Source organism: Rosa rugosa, chromosome 5 (genome assembly GCF_958449725.1).
Source record: "Rosa rugosa chromosome 5, drRosRugo1.1, whole genome shotgun sequence".
In the NCBI taxonomy this organism is placed as follows: domain Eukaryota; kingdom Viridiplantae; phylum Streptophyta; class Magnoliopsida; order Rosales; family Rosaceae; genus Rosa; species Rosa rugosa.
Window position 1 is genome coordinate 14,551,248 of NC_084824.1, and position 19,199 is coordinate 14,570,446.

Below are 19,199 nucleotides of genomic sequence, written 5' to 3' on the forward strand. Positions count from 1 at the left end.
GATTAATTAAAAGGAAAAAAAAGAACGGATTTTTCCATTGATCGAATAACAACGCTATATAATTAAGAGCATGTATTGAGCCTTAGAATTAAAAAAAAAAAAAATCAGTTATCGATCAGGTAAGCCTATGGGCTAGGGTAGGTTTTTTGATGTGGATGTGAAGTTTTTTTTTGAAAGAGATGTGGATGTGAAGTTGGATTTTGAAAGATCTCACAGTGTTGGAGTGTGGGACAGTTATTGGAGTATAGAATCTGCCAAAGATGAGAAATATAGCAAATAATGATCAAATATCTTCTGATTGATGTGGAGGGACTTCAAGTTGGGCACACAAGCAGTTCTTGGGAATGCACGTATTAATTCGGTTATAATTTTGGCAGAAACAAGCAATGTTTTGCAATTGAACAAAGATTCAAAATGCAGTGGCCTGTTCCTTTTTACTACATGAATTGTTGTCCACCGTTGAGCCTGTGCAGAAATCTGAGTAGGGCATGATGGATTGATGGGAATGAAGTGATGAACAAGCATAAAGATCTAGGTAGAGACGTGTAGAGTCATAGAGTATGTTTGGGTTTGCTAGGTACATTGTTTTTCAGGACATTTTAGGCAAATCAGTTGATTAAATTTAACATAAATTAAAGGTAATAAAAAGAAAATATTTTGCTGGGTATACTTAAAACTTTGCTGGGTAGATTTAGAAATACCTTTTTACTTCAACTTTCTCAGTTAGAAATCACAACCTCGGACTGGATCGCCAACTCTGTTTCTCTGTAGCACACTCTCAACTCCCTCTCCTTCCTGTTGAGTGACAATGCATGACCTAAATTTCTAGTAAAAATCCATCGATCAACTCTTTATCCCTCTCGTCGCTGCCAGGTATGTAAGGTTATCATCGACTCTTGTTTTGATTCCTGTTGTGGTTCTGCTTGTTCATCCTCTCTTCTTCACTTCTGCTTTCAATTACTTACTTTTACCATCGCAAGATTCAGTCTTTATTTATTTATTTTTTTCATTGGAAGGCTGCTCATTCTCTTCGGATTATGAAGGATTCCATGCCTGCATTGCAATTATAGATAAACTCTGACCGTCTTGAACTTCATTTGACCCTCCCCCCCCAAAAAAAAAAGAAAAAGAAAAAGCTTTTAGTGGTGTTACTGTTTAGATGTTAAATCTTTTGCTGCATTTGTCTCTGGGTGTTTGTTTGTTTTTGCTGAGTGTTATATATAAATTTGCTTCATGATATAATTATATATCAAGATATTAATTGTATTTTCTGGTGGGAGTATTGATGAAGAGGACCCCCTAATTCTCAAAAGACTGCCTTGTTGGTACTGTATGCAATATAGATACACTGATGAGGGGTGGTACTGTATGCAATATTAGATACACTGATGAGGGGTGTGAGAGTATGGTGATTTTTGTAAAATTGCCGCACCCAACTATGATGGCGGTGTGCAGTGCTTTGTTATTGACTTATTGTTGTGGTGGGGGGAGGCCTCGTAGTTACTGTGCTTAAGGTATTGGAGATGTTGAATTTACGGTGACATTATGCTGAACGATGATAGAGGAATTTATGGAAAGAGCAAGAGTGCTCTTTGGCTTTTCTGGTTTTCTATGAATCCAGTCTTACCTCTATAAATTTTCTATTGAAGTTCAGAGACCAAATGTGCATTTTACCATAAGCTGGTTGTTTTTTTTTCTTGGTTGTAAGTGACAACGAAACAAGAAAATACAGTGTTTTAGTAGAGTTGTCTCTGTTAACATCTATGCTGAATATTGTGCACCAGATAGCTTTTCAAATTTACAATAATCATATTATCATACTCAACAGTTTGTTTTCTGGTCATCACTAAAAGCCAAAAAAAAAAAAAAAAAACTCTTGGTGGTGCAAGTGGGAAAGCCTTCTGTGTATTAGGTCAAGGCCCCATAAAACAACTCTTTGACCCTTACATTTGACTTCTCAAATAACAAAAAAAGGTTTGACTAGTTTTACTTCCACTTTCTCTGTTAGAAACTGAAGCTACAATCACAAAGTTTTGTCCTAACAGAGTTCTTAAGATGAAGTGATAATATTTCTACAAAAGCAGTTCTTGGGTCAAGTTCAACATCAAATTTTAAACCGTTCAACTATGTGTTCCACCAAACCCACCGCAGGGATACTATGTATAATGAAGACCCTTTTAATCATTTTCGTTTGTCTGACTAATTTCAATATTTTCCTACTGAAAACACTTTACCAAAATATAAAGTACACAGCAAAAAAAATTTGAAAACAAAAATAAGTAGCTTAACAAGACAGATAACAGGATGGCAAATTAGGAAAACTAGTTGGTAGATAGGCATGGATGTTCTTCAAAATAGTATTTGCAGTACCTATAATCTTCGTGATATAATTTAAATGAAGCATATCCATATGGTATGACTTCAAAGACAGAATCACTTACACTTTTCTTATGAAGATAATCCATAATATAATTGTGTCGTTTGGAATTTCATATTTAGGGCTCCTAGTTGTTCCTGGACAACAAACATCACCAATCATCTTAATCTTTGATCAGACTAAAATAATTAAATCAATTAGGGACATGTGAAGGCAGATGTAATACGCATCACATACTGTGTGCACACTTTAACCAATCCAGCACCTTATTTTAACTAGCTATAAAACTTTTAACATAGGCTCAGCTGGCAAAATGGTGTTCAGATAGACACTGAGTTGACAAACAAGGTCAACCGAACATAGAAAACCAGATGATCATATCAAGACTTCAGGAGTCGTATTACTTGCATAAAACTATGTAAGCAAGCATAGATCTATTGGGGCATCAACCTCTTTAATGCACTGCAAAGATTGCATAAATGAGACCATCACTGTGTATGAATCTTTAGACAATACAAATGCAAGTTCTATATACTCAGAATGACAAGTATTTTAAAGACAAGCATTGTATTCTCCTTATGTGACCATTTTCAATATGGGATCACCTTCAATGCGACCTTTCTTCCTTATAGTAAATATTTTTTCTCTCATGAGTTTGATTCAAAAGCTAGTTTGAATCCTAATTGCAGTTTTTATTAAGTGGCGACCGTTTTGTCTTGTTTCAGGCTTCGGGTTCAGATCTCAGAAACAGAGTGAATGATGAAGAAGAAGGCAATGTCACTCATCCTCTTGGTCTTGGTGATCGCTGTAGACAGGTGAATGATTTTTATCATCTTTTACAAACTAGAACTCGCTTGATTCATTCAAAACCTCATCATAGACCAATAAACTTAAAAAATGAACCATTGGCAAAAAACAGAAATATAATTAGGGCCGGGCTTAAAGGGCCGGGCCGGGAGCTATGAGTTATGAGTGCCATATTAATCTCAGGCTGCTTGGTTTGAACTTTTATCATATACATGCATCATGCAGTACTTTAAGCACTATTAAGCTTTAAGAGCAAGTCCACCCGTTTAAGTTGTCTGGTCAATACTATTCACTGCATTTTATCTTTCATTTTCACCATCTAGGTCACTTGATTGGATACTATTCACAAAAGGTCACTCTGGGTCACTTTTTGGGTCAATATCGTGACCTGCCAACTGACATTCGGTGACATTTTGTAAACAGTATCTGACCCAGTGAGCTAGATGATGGAAATGAAAGGCAAAAAGCAGTGAACAGTATTGACCAGCCAACCTCAATGGGTGGACTTGCTCTAAGGCTTTGGGTCTGATTATGGCATTTGTTTTGGTTTGATTAGGATCTCAGCATATGGTAGTGATCGGGAGCTATCAGTATTGCAAGGTCTCCACCAAAGCCTCGGTCCTAACAGGTTAAATTGGTCGGGTTCTGACTACTGCAGTTGGTTGAATATATCTTGCAACGAGGATGGAATGGTGGGATCGATTAATTTAAGCGGCCAAAACCTGACGGGAACACTGCCTGCCTCTATTGGAAGCTTGAAATATTTGAAGACACTAGATGTTTCTTACAATCAGATAAGTGGACCCTTCCCAGCCCTATATAGTTTGCAGTTGCTTGAAATTCTTCGAGCCCAAAACAACAACTTCTCTTCATTTCCAGAAGAGTTGTTCAGTTCCCAGCTCACAGCCCTCAGTGACATAGATATCAGTTATAATTCATTTGCACCATGGAATATTACTGGTCACTGTGGGGAGCTTCAGTATTTTCATGCTTCAAATGCCAATATTAGGGGAGCGATAGATGTTCTCACCTGCATCAATTTTCCAAGGTTGGTTAGATTGAACTTGTCTAATAACCAGCTGAATGGTACTATACCATTGGACATTAAAGAATTGCAATTTCTAAGAGTGTTGGATCTTTCCAATAACAAACTGAGTGGTCGGGTACCTGAATTTGGGAAAAAGATTCGTGTTAGATTAGATGGAAACCTGGATCTAAAGTGGGACACTGGCCATTCCCATCACGCTGTGCTCCTTATAGTGATTGGTTGTGTTGGTGGGCTGCTTATTGTAGTGATCGGGATTGTTGGTCTAATATTTTACCTTAAGAAAAAACAACTCCCATCCGGTGAGCAAAATGTGGTAGAGCTCACTGCTAACCCTAGCACGCAATCTAGTCAAGCCATTGATGTGCATTCAAGTCAAGCCCTTGATGTTATTGCGCTTAAACAGTTTTCCCTTGAGAACTTGATGATGGCTACTATTAGTTTTACTGAAGCCAATCTTTTGGGAAAAGGGGGATTTGCAAAGGTTTTTAAAGGAGTTTGGGAGAACACAGAAATTGCAGTGAAGAGGATGAACAAGATACGGTCGGGAGTGGAGGCTAGTAATGCTTTAGATATGTTCAAGTCGGAGGTTGAATTGCTTTCCAAACTCCAACACAGAAACTTAGTTGCACTCATTGGTTATTGCTGGAATGAAGACGAAAAGATTTTAGTTTATGAATACATGCCTCAAGGGACTCTTAGAAGGCATTTGTTCGAATGGAAACAAGAAAATCTGAGTCCTCTTGACTGGCCTACAAGACTGAGTATAGCTTTCGATATCGCAAAAGGTGTTGATTATCTACATTCTGCAACCAACCAGATACTTGTCCACCGGGACTTGAAACCTACAAATATTTTACTTGGAGCTAATATGCGGGCTAAAGTTGCAGATTTTGGATTAGTGTATTCCTTGCCAGAAGGAAAAGACTACATTATGACTCCCATGGCAGGAACACAAGGCTATTGGCCTGAAGAATGTGTTGATGGAAAGATATCTGACACTTCAGATGTGTATACATTTGGAATACTTCTATTGGAACTCATTAGTGGAAGAAAAGTAAATGATTCTGTCTTCTTGCCAACATGGTTCCTAGATACCCTAAATACCAGGGATGAGAAGGGGAAAATCATCGAGTATGTTAACAAGTCTTATCTTGGCCAGGTTATTGATCCGGTAATAGATATATCGAATGAAACTCTGGTAGCTATTGCTAATGTTGCTGAATTGGCCTTGCACTTCATCCACCGTAAGTTTGATAGCAGGCCTTCCATTGCTCGTGTATTGGGTGTGCTTACTTTGCTCATTGATAGCTGGAAGCCACCACAGCCTGAAGAAGTCCAACCGAGATTGACAGTAAAAGAAGCATTTAGGAGGATTGATTCGGCTGCATCAACTAGCAAGCGGTAAGGTCATTTATCAGCATATGGAGGTGCGTTAAAATTTTCTTCGTATGAATGAATTACCTTCATTGAATAAAAAAAAAGAAAAAAAATTATATGTTCAGATATTTTTAGCTGTTCAGATGGTTAATTGCATTGTTGGATGGTTTTAACTTTACTGAATTTCAAATTTAGGTTATGGCTTGATTGTAACATTGTCAGGTTATTGGAATTTTATTCTGTATTATATTCAGGGTGTTCATAATCATCGTGTTGATTCGTCTGGTTGCCTTCTCCAGGTGCATGTGGTCATGTTTGAATTGAATTTAAAGCTGTTCTGGATTCAAACCTTCCCCCTAGTTTCTGTGGTAAAAAATTGGATTCAAATGATACAACGAAGCTGCTGGTCAATGAGGTCAAATCGTAGATGCTGTAGATGTAAAAATTGGCATTGTTGATGTAAAATTTGCATGTTAAAGTAGCATAGTTCATAGATTTTTGAACAATTATTTCTTGTCTAATAATATGATCTTGAGATGCTTAATTATGGGTCTGTGGTATAGGTGTGTCATAAGGTTTGCGAACTTATAACTGTACATAAAGTCCACCTGTTGGATGTTCTCCCTTCTTTGGGGTGTGCAGGTGCTTAGGAATACATAGCGTGATGTGGTTGTATGGTTATTATAGCTGATTCTTTTGAAATATTTGTTTTAATACCTTAGTTTGACGCTTTTTGAATGTGAATATATCTCTATGTGAACCTAGCTGCTTCTCTGTGACATTTTCATGAGGGTGTGAGTTGCAAATGCAGGTTGTTGTTTTATTAAATATGCAACATCAGAAGAAGCTGATAGGGCCATTAGAACTTTGCATAATCAACATACTCTTCCTGGGGTGAGTTTTCTTACTGTTTGATTTTCAATGTCAGTGTAACTAGTCTATAGTTGATTCACCCACTTTGTGTTCCAGGGAGTAGGTCCTATCCAAGTCAGATATGCTGATGGGGAACAAGAACGCCTTGGTAATTGTCATCTTGACGTGGACGTTTTTATCATTTCTTATGTGCAAAATTTTATCAATGACAGCATTCCTTTTTCACAAACCTTTCTTCCTAAATATTAAATATGTTCCTGAAATTGTCAACCAAATATCTCTCTAGAGTTGTGTCGACTCACTTCTGAAAAGACAGACAACACTGTTGTGCTTGATCCTACTTGCTCTCTTAAACCCTTCCACTAGCAGTGGAAATTTTTTTTGAATCGTCTCTCTGGATTTGCACACATATATGATCATCCCTTTTCTAGTTTTTCTGTTGTTTATGATAATTCCTTTAATGGTAGGTGCAGTTGAGTACGAACTGTTTGTGGTGACACTGAACAAACAACCTACGGAAAAGCAAGTTGAGGAAGTATGTTGTACGCAAAGTATCTGTTATTTTCTAGTATTAGTATTTTCCAGCATACTTTTATGAGATGAAAGAGTTTCTCATTAGTAACTTATTTTACATTCAAGTATAGATAATATGAATTTTTGCTTTGATGGACACTTCTGGTCAATTTGTGAAACTGCAAGCATGCACTCTTCATTCTATCGGAAGTTCTTTTGAAAAAGAAAAAGAAAATTATATATGTTGCCAAGATCATTAACTGGTTTCCTTTTGCAGATAATCTGGTTGAAGATGTTTACCTCATGCGTGATGAATTGAAGCAGAGTTGTGGTATGCTTCCTTGTCCTATTTATTTCGAAATATAGAGATAGTTCTTGTAAATTTAAGGTAGGCTTTATGCCCTGGGATATTTTTGTATGGTAAAACGTATCCATTGATGTATTTGTAATCTGGTCCTTACTCTATTCATACTCATAAAGAAATGTGCATTATATTTCACATATAATTATTTCCAGATCACTGAATATGTGATGATTTTAAATTGAATTAGATCTTGTAGAGAAATGATGAGTTGATAGATATCTTTGTTTACTGGGTCTTTGAGATAGCATGGCCTGGATTGTTGATTTTGCAGATACTTAAACTGAATTCTTTCTTTTGTCAGTCCACAATAGTCATACCCTAGCTTATTTCCAGTTTTAATAATATAAGTTTGTCTTTTAGGATGTGGATTTGTTAAGTATTCCCACCGAGATATGACGTTGTCAGCAATAAATGGTTGAAACGGGTGCCATACTATGAGAGTGAGTAGTTTCTTTTATCATTTGGTTTTCTTGAATTTTGTCTCCTTCATATTAACTTAGTAATATTATGCTACGTACAGTTCGAGTTATCAAGGCTATTCAATACTAAAGCGACATATTTATTTTTTTGCCCCAGGGTTGTGACTCGTGAGCAACCACTAACTGTCTGTTTTGCTGATCCTAAAAAGCCTAGGCCTGGAGAATCAAGGTTCTTCCCTCTTCATGCCTTTGCCTTCTTATATTTTCTTAAAGGATTCTCTATATTCTTCAGGCACTGGTTAGATTTTCTTGAAGAATAAGTTTTGGATTCCATCTAATTGTTTGCTGGATGTGTAAATTTTGGTATATCCTAAATGTTGGCCAAAAAAGTCCTAATTGTTTCTGGGTTTTCTCTTGTTTAGGGGACCTGCTTTTGGAGGTCCAGGTTGTGGTCCTCGGTTTCAAAAGCCCAGGGGTCAGGTAATTTGGCTGCCATTATCTACATATTTTGGTGAAGTTAGTCCATTCTATCCTTATTTCCATATTGTAGTTATTTACATACTTTTCTGTTCACTTCCTCCAAGCAGACCAGTGCTTAACTTTGGTGATCCTTTGAGTGATCAAATTTCAACTAATGCTTGGCATCCAATTAGTCCACCAAACTTGGTGCCATCCCCCAATCCTGATATTCGTGGTTTTGGGACCAATTTGCTTCCTAGGTCTGGAGACATGGGATGCTTTATTTCGGTAAGAATAATTGAAGCCCATTTGTTTCATGATTGTATTTCTCAAAGTGTAGACAAAGATATAATTTGTTGGTTTTTTGTTTTTTTCCCTAGAGGTTTTGTGTCTTTTATAGTGAATGATATGAATTTGGATATTTGGTCGGGTTCATTTACACACCTATAAAAGTCATCTAGTATTTGACAAGTGTTTTTTGATTGACTTGCAAATTATCTGATCTGTTGGCATTCACGAGAAAAATTGTTGCATCTTTACCTCAAGCTATAATAGGGTGCATGTACTTGTGCCAATTTTATGTGTTGTTTTCGTGTTAGACATGATGTTTAGCTTCTTTTATATTTACATGCTTTTTGTTAATAGTTTTAGAACCCTGCTTATTATTTACTTTCCAAATTTCTAGGGTGGCCATGGCAGCTTGTGATGGCAGTTTAATCTCAAACAATAGTGCAGGTATGGAATACTGGAGTTTATCTCAAGTAGCATGTTACTCAAAACAATGATCTTTGAACTTATGTTGTATTCCAGATTCCAAAATAATGATCTCAGATTGTGATTTTTCAGAATCTTAACCAGTCGATGCCACATATGGATCAGCAAATATCCCCATTACAGAAGCATAATCAGTTATCTCAGCATTTGCCACCTTCCTTCATCAGCACCCTCAAACTCCAGCACCCTATGCACTCACACAAACAGCATGGCAGGTTGGTCAACCACAGCTTCCTCTTTCTGCTGGCCAAACACCATTTAATCAAGCTTTACCATCACAGAGAATACATGGCTTGGGAGGACAGCTGTCGGCCTCTCAGCCTGAGGTCCAGCAGAATGCATCTTCTGCTCCAGCACTACCAACCCTTTTGAATATTAACTTAAAATCTCATTCTATATCCACAACAAATCAACAGCAATGTCCTTCTGCTCCTGTTCAGCAACGGCTTCAAATGCTTTAGCAGTCTCCTTCTCAGTTAGCTCAGATGCTGTCGCAAACTCGCAACAGACACAAACTCTGAAGGCAAGCTTTCAATCATTGCAGCAGGCATTTTCGCAGCTTCATCAACAGGCGCAGCAAATGCAAGTATGCAACCATCAAATCAGGGTCTGACATTGCATCAGACTTCACAGTCCACTAAACAGCAGCAGGTATCTAATTAGATGCTATGATTTGATTTTTCTTTTGTATGAATATGTGGTAATTGGATGTTCCAGCTGTGCTACCATGAAGTTGTTGATTCAGAGCTATTCAGCCTATTGTTTCATGGTCTTGCCTTAGTTGCTTAAGTTGATCAATTGGTGAGCGGTGACTCAACAACTGCTGAAACAGTCATTTTGATTCATTGCAATAACTGAAGTTGAAACTTGAACTTACTATGCATTTACCTTGGTGGGTTTTGGCTTGGGATGTACACTGTGGCTCATAACTGGTGGACATTAACTTTTGCATGCATGTCTCCCAGGGATAACAATTTCTTGCCAATCAACTTGATTAAACCTGGCTGATGCTGATACAAACTTGAGCCGTAAATATAGCAGGCTCAAGGCCATGTATGAGGAGCATGTAGGGATGCCGAATTGCCGACCACTACATGAGCCACTAGTGGCTGAGAGAAAGCGAGCAGCACCTTGTGTAGTGTTGGAAAGTAGAGCAAAATTAGCTTGAGTATAGCTGTTAACATTTAACACATTCACTCTAAATCATCACATTGATTCTATGTTATTAGGCATTAATAGGGCTAGAATAGTTTTCCTTTTTGTATCCTAGAATCAAGCTGAATTCTTGTATATATGTTATGCTGATCAATAGAGCAATATATCTCCTACAAATCAGTCTTTGTTGTTTTACATGGTATCAGGGCAGGACTCACGATCCTGACTCTTCTCTAGCCTAATTCACAAAAATCACAATCACCATGGCTGGTGATACAGTCCCATCACCACCACCCAATCCCAGCAAGTCCAATAATTCAACATCTGATATCTCAAATCCATTCTTCACTCACCATTCAGATCATCCTGGATTGGTCTTAGTCTCCAAAGTCCAAACCATTGAATGGAGACAACTACACAGGTTGGAAGAGGGCTATGACATTGGCTCTTAATTCTAAAAACAAGCTCGGCTTTGTGAATGGTTCAATCAAAGCTCCATCATCCGAAGCTGATCCAGAAGGATATGCAACTTGGTCAAGATGCACTGACATGGTCCATTCATGGATCGTTAACACAGTCAGTTCTGAAATTGCTGACAGTATCATCTACTATCCTACAGCTCATGAGGTATGGGAAGATCTAAGTGAGCGTTTTTCACAAGGCAATGCACCTCGCATATTTGAAATTCAGCGAGACATCGCTTCACTCAGGCAGGAACAACAATCAGTTTCAGCATACTACACGAAATTGAAAAGTTTATGGGATGAATTGGCAACCTATTCAGAAGCATCACAAGGAGCCCAGGCAGATCAACAAAAGCTTATGCAGTTCTTGATGGGATTAAATGCGACTTACAGTGCAACCCGCGGTCAAATCCTCTTGATGAATCCCCTTCCAAGTGTCAGACAAGCATATGCTGCCGTTGCCCAAGAAGAAAAGCATCGTTTCATTGCAGCAGCGAAGTCCGGTTCAAGCGCCGCTGCCATGGCAGTTCGAAGTGGCGGCCGGCCGAATCAGATCGGCAGCAGAGGCGGTCGTGGTGACCGACTGAATTCTGAGGCGGCTACTGTTCCAGAATGGAGGGATGCCATGAGCTTCGAGTTGGAGGCCTTGCAGGCCAACGGTACGTGGACTCTTACCACGCTGCCTCTTGGGAAGATCCCAATTGGTTGTAGATGGGTTTACAAGGTCAAGCTCAAGTCTGATGGTTCGGTTGAACGATACAAGGCCAGGTTGGTGGCCAAAGGCTTCACGCAATTGGCAGGTATTGACTATCAGGAGACCTTCTCTCCTACTGCTAAAATTGTTACAATCCGTTGTCTCCTTGCCTTAGCTGTGTCTCGTGGTTGGTCTCTTTCTCAACTCGATGTCAACAATGCCTTTCTCCATGGTAACCTGGATGAAGAAATTTATATGTCTTCACCGCCTGGGCTCCGGAGACAGGGGGAGGAGCATTTGGTTTGTCGGTTGCATAAATCCTTGTACGGTCTGAAACAGGCTTCAAGGCAGTGGTTTTCTAGATTTTCAGAAGTTATTTGGTCTGCTGGTTTTGTGCAATCTAGAGCAGACTACTCTCTTTTTACCAGGAGGCAAGGCAAGTCTTTTACAGTCTTGTTGATATATGTTGATGACATATTAATTACTGGCAATGATCCTGTGAGTATAGCTGATGTCAAGAAATATTTGCATAAAACATTCCGTTTGAAAGATCTTGGTAGTTTAAAGTATTTTCTTGGCATTGAGGTTTCAGCATCTAAGAAAGGAATATTTATTTGTCAGCGCAAGTATGCGTTAGAAATTATAAAAGATGCAGGATTATTGGGTGCTGCCCCTGTTGACACACCCATGAAACGTGGATTAAAGCTGTCAGATAAGACTGAGTTACTCAAAGATCCAGAGAAGTATAGGCGTTTGGTTGGAAGATTGATTTATCTCACAGTGTCAAGGCCAGATATTACATATCCTATTCATATATTAAGCAGGTTTATGCATCAGCCTCGAAAAGCTCATTGGGAGACAGCTTTGCGAGTAGTACGCTACCTCAAGTCAGCTCCTGGTCAAGGCTTGTTCTTTTCCTCAAATAGTGATCTTCGGCTACGAGCTTTTTGTGACTCAGATTGGGCAGGATGTCCACTTACAAGAAGGTCTATTACAGGGTATTGTGTGTTCCTAGGGCCTTCTTTAATTTCATGGAGGTCGAAACGTCAGAAAACAGTCTCTCTTTCTTCAGCTGAAGCAGAGTATCGTGCTATGACAGGAGCGTGCTGTGAGTTGACTTGGTTACGTTATTTACTTCAAGACTTGGGGATTTTACACCAGGAAACGACATTGCTCTATTGTGACAACAAGGCTGCTTTACATATAGCAGCAAATCCAGTGTTTCATGAACGTACAAGGCATATAGAAATGGATTGTCACTATATTAGGGATAAAATCCAAGATGGTTCAGTGGAGACACGGTTTGTGAGTTCTGGAAATCAACTGGCTGATGTTCTGACTAAAGCTCTTGGCAAGGAGGACTTCGAGCTTATGATTCGCAAGTTGGGTGTGCAGGATATCCACTCTCCAACTTGAGGGGGAGTGTTGGAAAGTAGAGCAAAATTAGCTTGAGTATAGCTGTTAACATTTAACACATTCACTCTAAATCATCACATTGATTCTATGTTATTAGGCATTAATAGGGCTAGAATAGTTTTCCTTTTTGTATCCTAGAATCAAGCTGAATTCTTGTATATATGTTATGCTGATCAATAGAGCAATATATCTCCTACAAATCAGTCTTTGTTGTTTTACATGTAGGAAGCAGAAAGATCCCTGTTATACTTGGACGTCCTTTTATGGCTACTGCTAGTAGTACTGATAGAATAGATTAGGAACTTCCGCTAGACAGAAGAACGAAATCGTAGCCTTCAAGCTATTTCATGTCCCGCGACAGCAAGCAAGTCAGGCATTGGACACTAACCTTAATATGTTAATTATTTGTCAAACTAAGTCTACCATCTTTGCATTTTATAGAGGGCTTATGTTTTTGAATGTTCTTTTGCTTCTGATAGTCTTTACCAACTCTTGGGACTTTTCTTCTGATCCTCTTCACCATCTCTAAGATTATATGCTGAATAGTATTTTGTTCCTGTAGTCTCAGTGGAATGGAATAGTACCACAGACAATTGCCAATACCCCGCTACAACACCAGCTGCAGATCTATGTGCCTTCAGCCACATCTGTTGCACCTGCTATACCTGTAACAAACCAGACTATAACTCCTGCAAAATGTATTTGGACAAAGCATACCTCTGGATGGATACATGTACTATTATAATAGTGCAACTGGTGAATTGAGGGTAATAATTTTGTCAATAAGATTCCTTGTTCTTGGCCTTTCGAATTCAATTTTAGTGATGCTGCTAATACGCACTTGCAGTGGGAAAAACCGCTGAACTTGCATTGTTTGAGCAACAACAGCACCATCAAAAAGCATCAGTTTAGCAGCCTCAGACCCCTTCACTCCATCAAAATATATTTGCGCAGCAGCAAGTTTCTCAAACACAACAGATGCATCATCAATCTCATCTTCGACCGCAGCCTCTGCCCAATCTTCAGTCACAATAGCCATCTTTGTCTTCAACTGTCAGTCTTTCCTCATGCTTTCTGAAATGAAAAGATTAGTTGCCAAAACTCATTACTAACTCATTAATTCTGAATTCCAGTACCACGCTTCTGGAATTGGAGGCCAACAAAATGCTCAGGTAAATCTCTGATTCACTGCAAAAATTTCATATTCAAAAGATATTTGCAATGACATGGTGATAGCAACAGCAACAGTCACACATTCACACTATCTGAATTAGTGCCTCAGACTTCCAAATTGGATATTTTGTCTTCTTTTTGAGTCTGAACAGTAGATATTCCTATGCTTTACCAAGTTGTTGCTAGGTGCTATACGTATCACTTATCTAGTATGGTTGAGTTCCATGTGACAAAGTTCTGTATTACGTGTATATTTCAGGTCGTTATACTGAACAACTCACATTCTATATACTCAATCGTCAGAAGAAAAAAACCCTAGGAGAGTTTTCCTCTCAACCTAGTCTTCAACAGCGCCCTAGCCTCCTTCCTAGTTTCTCGCTATCACTCTCTTCTTGACTTCTTTCCATCCGATGGCTTCCATTGATGTTGTCACAGCAAGCTTCATTGCTTCCCTTGCCCTTGCTGAAGGAGGCAGCGCTCCTGACCTAGGAAAGATTGGTGGTGGCCCCGTTCACAGGTCCTCCCAATCTTTTCTGATTGGAAAACCTCTGACCCACAAGCCGGTTGATCCTAAGGCAGAATTTAGGGTTTAGGAACGGGCTGGAGATTTATTCTTGTTCTCCTTTGAACCAGTGCGTGATCGCAACAAGGTACTCCAAGGTGGAGTTTGGTGTTTTGATCGAGCCCTGGTTTGCTTTGAAGAGTATGATGACGTCAAACCTCTTCATGAAGATCCTACAGCTATTGGTACTGTTCCTAGCCCTAGAGACAAGGGCAAAGGAAAGATTTAATCTTTCCTAGTCTTCTTGCCTAATACTAGAAGTATGGTTTGCTACTACTTTTATCTTAGTTTCTCTAGTTGTACACCAATTGAGGTCTCTAGGCGACTAGGTTACTGTTCAAAGGGAGGTCAGTAGTGAAGATTTTGTTTCTTTGTTGTTAGGCTCAATAAGTGAGCGTATGTGTTAACAGTGAGTCACCTATCTTTTGCTTGGTAGTTTGTGCCATTTATGATTTTGGTATGGGACAACATCTGATCTATGTGCCTTCTGGCCATGGATAAGTAATGAAATTATCTATTCTTCAAAAAAAAAAAACTCACATTCTATATACTCAGTATATAGTATTATACTCCTGTGTAATTGTTTTCCTTATTTGTCTTGTGTGTCTCCAGGACTTCGGATTTTCAAGGTTACCCCCAACAAATAGTTCAGCTAGTGATCCTCGCTTCCAACTGGTATTGATTTTCTAATTTTACGACCTTGGTTTCTTTTGTGCATCAGAAATTAATTTTTTGTTTATTTCTGCTCCAGGGGCTTCATGCTGCTCAGTAATGGATGTGGAAGAACAAGCCAACAGGTTGTCAGGTTCTATTTAATTTTTCTGATCCTGTTTTGTGTTCCCTTAACACCATTGGCTTTGCGGCTACATTTATGGTATACATCTCCTATAGATTAAGCTGCTTTACTAGGCTACGTTAAATCCGCTTCAAATGCACTGAGGATTGCCTCTCTTTTTGTTACTCTTTACCCCCTTTTAATATGGTGTAATATTTTGACGTCCAGGTGCTTGAAGTGGGTGAGCAGAGTTCAAGGTGGCACATGGGCATAGAAATTGATGCCTGGAGAGAGGTAGATGAAGGAGAGGGTGTTGTCATCAATCTTGATAGCAAGATAGCAAGGTCTTTGAGCATGAAATTGCTAAATGGGATTTGTGAGGTGAACAGTTGATTCAGGCATTCGGTTTCTTCTGCATGAGCTTCGACTTTTTATAGTTACTGGGTCGCAAAGTTAAACACTTGTGCCATAGTATTGGGCAAGAGATTGCCCGAAATGAGTTGTAGTATGTAACTCTTTGGTGTAAAATAGAATCCAACAATGGTGATATTTAGTATAGCTGTATTGAGAAGGCAGGTTGGCAATTCATTGAAGGGCTGCATCCCTTTCAATTTTTCCAGACTTTAAGAATTGCCAGATGCCCCACCCTTTGAGGCTTATTAACCTTTTCATAAGGAAATCCAGTCTCATTCAAAGTTCCAAAAAGAAGATCCTACCATGATGTTTATTAGATTTCCCGAATCAAAGCACACTGAAAGTAGAAATCTGTGGCTCCAAAAAGGCAAAACCTGCAGAAAGTGGCAAAAAAAAAAAAAAAAGTGTGTTGCCAACATTTTAGGCATTAGCTAGGTTTATCTTTTCGATGACTAGTTGGCGGCAAATGTGTAGTATTTTACTATTTTTTGAGTTAATTAAATCTCTCTGAGTACGCAACAAGAAGCTTTTCCCATAAGCAAGTCGTACTCTCGTACCTACTCAGTGAGGCTGAGGTCTGAAGTTTTAACATTTACGTGTAGCTTCGGTGATCCTACCGGTGATCAAATTCAAATAATGGTTACCATCAGATTTCTTTGAAAGTTTGGAATTGGATTTGGCATTTAAATATGTTAAAGACACTCAATTAATCTTCTCCATTGAATAGCTAATAATATGGCTATATTGTTGTGCATTAGTTTTGATATTCTGCATCAGTTTTGATATCGTTGTTAATGTAGTTTTATTGCTTCATGTAAAACTGTCAATACATACTCCTATATATTGTACACAATGTAATTGCACAAATCAATGAGAATCAATTTCTACATGGTATCAGAAGTTTAGGGTGTCAAGCTTACCTCCTGTGTCGTGTTCCTCCTTCTGTCCAGTTCCTTCATCCTCCTTTCTCATGGCTTCCTCCTCCTCTAATCCTCCCTCCCAAATCTCCGCCCAATTTACCAAACTCAATGAAACAAACTACCTGGTTTGGCTCTGTCAGCTTAAACCTTACCTTTATGGTGCCAAGCTTAGGGGTTATGTAGATAGGTCTATTCCTGAACCCGTTGCCACCATCACCACCACTGCCAGTGAAGGCACACCTGTTGCCACCATTCCAAATCCTGAGCATGAAAAATGGTTCACCACCAACCAACAAATTGTCAGCATCCTCACCACCTCACTAACCGAAAACGTGGCTCGTCTTACCATTGGATTTGATACATCCAAAGGGATATGGGACTGCTTAGCTCGCCACTTCTCCCAATGTTTCGTTGCCAGCGCCACAAGCCTTAAGCTCCAACTCTTTGATCTTCACAAGAGTTCCCAATCCGTCGATGAGTATCTTCAACAAGCCAAATCAATTGCTGATTCCCTGGCCTCTATCAATCAACCTATCTCTGATGCTGACCTAGTCGTTGCCACACTTTATGGCCTTGGTCCCGATTACCTTATGCTCTTCACTGCTCTTGCCCAGTCTCCATCTACCTGATTTCTCTGACTTTCGTGCTCGGAATCTTGCCTTTGAAGCTCAACAGACCCACCCATCTGACCTAGCCTCGGCTACAGCTTTGTTTCATCACAGTCCAACCCAGGAACCCCAGCCTCGTGCTCCCAATCCTCGTCGAGATGGTCGCCGGCCTCAATTTGGTGGTCGCAGCAACCATCGTTTTCGCCGTGGGGGTGCGCGCCTTAAGCCGCGATGCTGACACAGCCTCATCACGCGTTTTCTCAGAACGCATCCTCTTTTTCTCTAGCAAATTGGGTCGTTCGCTCCCTTTGGGAAAATGGGCTTCTTGGTCCAGGCCCACAGTGGTGACCTAATTGTCAAACAAATCAGCATGGTCTCCCTAATTGCCCACACCATTTCTCTGGCCCAACCACATCTGCTTCTCCATTTGCCGGAGCCAATTTCCTTGGTGACCCGAATTGGCATCCCAATACCAGAGCAAGTAGCAACTCACCATATGACAGCCATGCCACTCAATAACTCTCAACCTTATGGTGGCCTACACAATGTTTATATGGGTAACGGTGATTCCATGCTAGTTCTCATTCTGGTAACCTTCCATTATCATTGGGCAATTCTCGTTTCTTCTTAGAAAATGTCTTATGTATTCCTTCCATTTGTAAAAATCTTTTGTCTGTAGCTCGTTTTACTCAAGATAATCTTGTCTACTTTCTTTTTGCTCCTAACTTTTGTCAAATCCGTTGCTTACGAACTGGTTGTCTATTATTTCAGGGCCCCTAAAAAGATGACCTTTATCCGCTTCATTTGTCCTCCGACTCCACCAATCCTCATGCTTTAGCCACTCTTCATTCCTCTCTCTGGCAAAATCTTCTGGGTCACCCCTCATCTACGGTCTTAGCTTATTTAAAGCTCATTATTGGGTCTCAATCTACTTTTCGCAATTTTTGTCGTGATTGCGCTCTTAGCAAATCGCATCAGTTGCCTTTCCTTCCAATAATGTAACTGCTACAATCCTTTTTCATATTATTCATAGTGATGTTTGGATGTCTCCCATTATGTCCGTTAGTGGTTTTAAATACTATGTTCTTTTCACCGATGAATTCTCACGTTATACTTGGATTTACCCGATGTGTCGCAAAAATGAGGTGCTTACACACTTTCAAACTTTGGTTGCCATGATTCGTAATCTCTTTAATAGTTCCATTAAATTTCTTCAAAGTGACAATGGCACTGAATATGTAAATCATGCTTTCTCACGTTTTTGTCAATCTTTGGGTATCCAACAACGGTTTTCATGCCCCCCCATACGCCATAACAAAATGGCCTAGCTGAACGCAAAGATCGCCACATTGGCACCGTGACCCGCACTCTTCTTCTCACTTCTGGTGTTCCTCAAAATCTATGGGTTGAAGTAGCCTTAACCTCTGTTTATATCATTAACCTCCTTCCCACCCCCGTTCTAAATTAGAATATACCTCATCATCGCCTTTATGGTACTCCTCCCTCGTACTCTTGTCTTCTTGTCTTTGGTTGCTCTTGTTTTCCCCATCTAGGCCCATATGTCTCCAACAAACTCTCTAGTCGAGTGTCAAGTGTGTCTTTCTTGGTTATAGTGCTCACCATAAGCGCTATCGTTGTCTCAATCCCACCACAAATCGAGTCTTTGTCTCCGGTCATGTTTTATTTAACGAAAATCACTTTCCTTATAAAGAATTGCAGGTACAGTCCAATTCCAATGTTGGTCCCGTAGAGTTTGTCTCTTTATCTAGTCCAATTCCTCCGTAAGCCCAATTGTCGAGCCCATTGTCATCCCCATCTGACACAGGCCCAGCAGAACCCACTCTTTCTTCATCAGACGTCCCGTCCACATCAAGCGCTTCTCTGCTATCACAACCGTCATCTCCACTCTGCCATCCTCCGTCGCCATCATCCCTAACATCACCGGTCTACACTCTGTCCCTACCACCTATTGCCGATGTTTCCGATCCCTCACCTCCTCCATCGTCG

At 39.7% G+C, this 19,199-nt stretch overlaps 1 protein-coding gene across 2 annotated transcripts; it reads left to right on the forward strand.

Annotated features, from left to right (window-relative positions):
- Positions 1–739: 739 nt before the first annotated feature.
- LOC133708159 (receptor protein kinase TMK1-like) lies at positions 740–8,231 on the forward strand. Of its 2 annotated transcripts, none has more exons than XM_062133611.1 (10): positions 740–873; positions 3,103–3,192; positions 3,741–5,659; positions 6,421–6,503; positions 6,579–6,630; positions 6,950–7,017; positions 7,273–7,326; positions 7,720–7,799; positions 7,936–8,007; positions 8,201–8,231. In XM_062133611.1, the coding sequence occupies exons 2-3, from the start codon at positions 3,134–3,136 to the stop codon at positions 5,635–5,637; spliced, it is 1,956 nt and encodes a 651-aa protein (XP_061989595.1). In that variant the 5' UTR covers positions 740–873; positions 3,103–3,133; the 3' UTR covers positions 5,638–5,659; positions 6,421–6,503; positions 6,579–6,630; positions 6,950–7,017; positions 7,273–7,326; positions 7,720–7,799; positions 7,936–8,007; positions 8,201–8,231. The 2 variants fall into 2 exon arrangements, with proteins under 2 accessions (XP_061989595.1, XP_061989594.1); XM_062133610.1 differs by having other exon boundaries at positions 3,741–5,633.
- Positions 8,232–19,199: the final 10,968 nt, after the last annotated feature.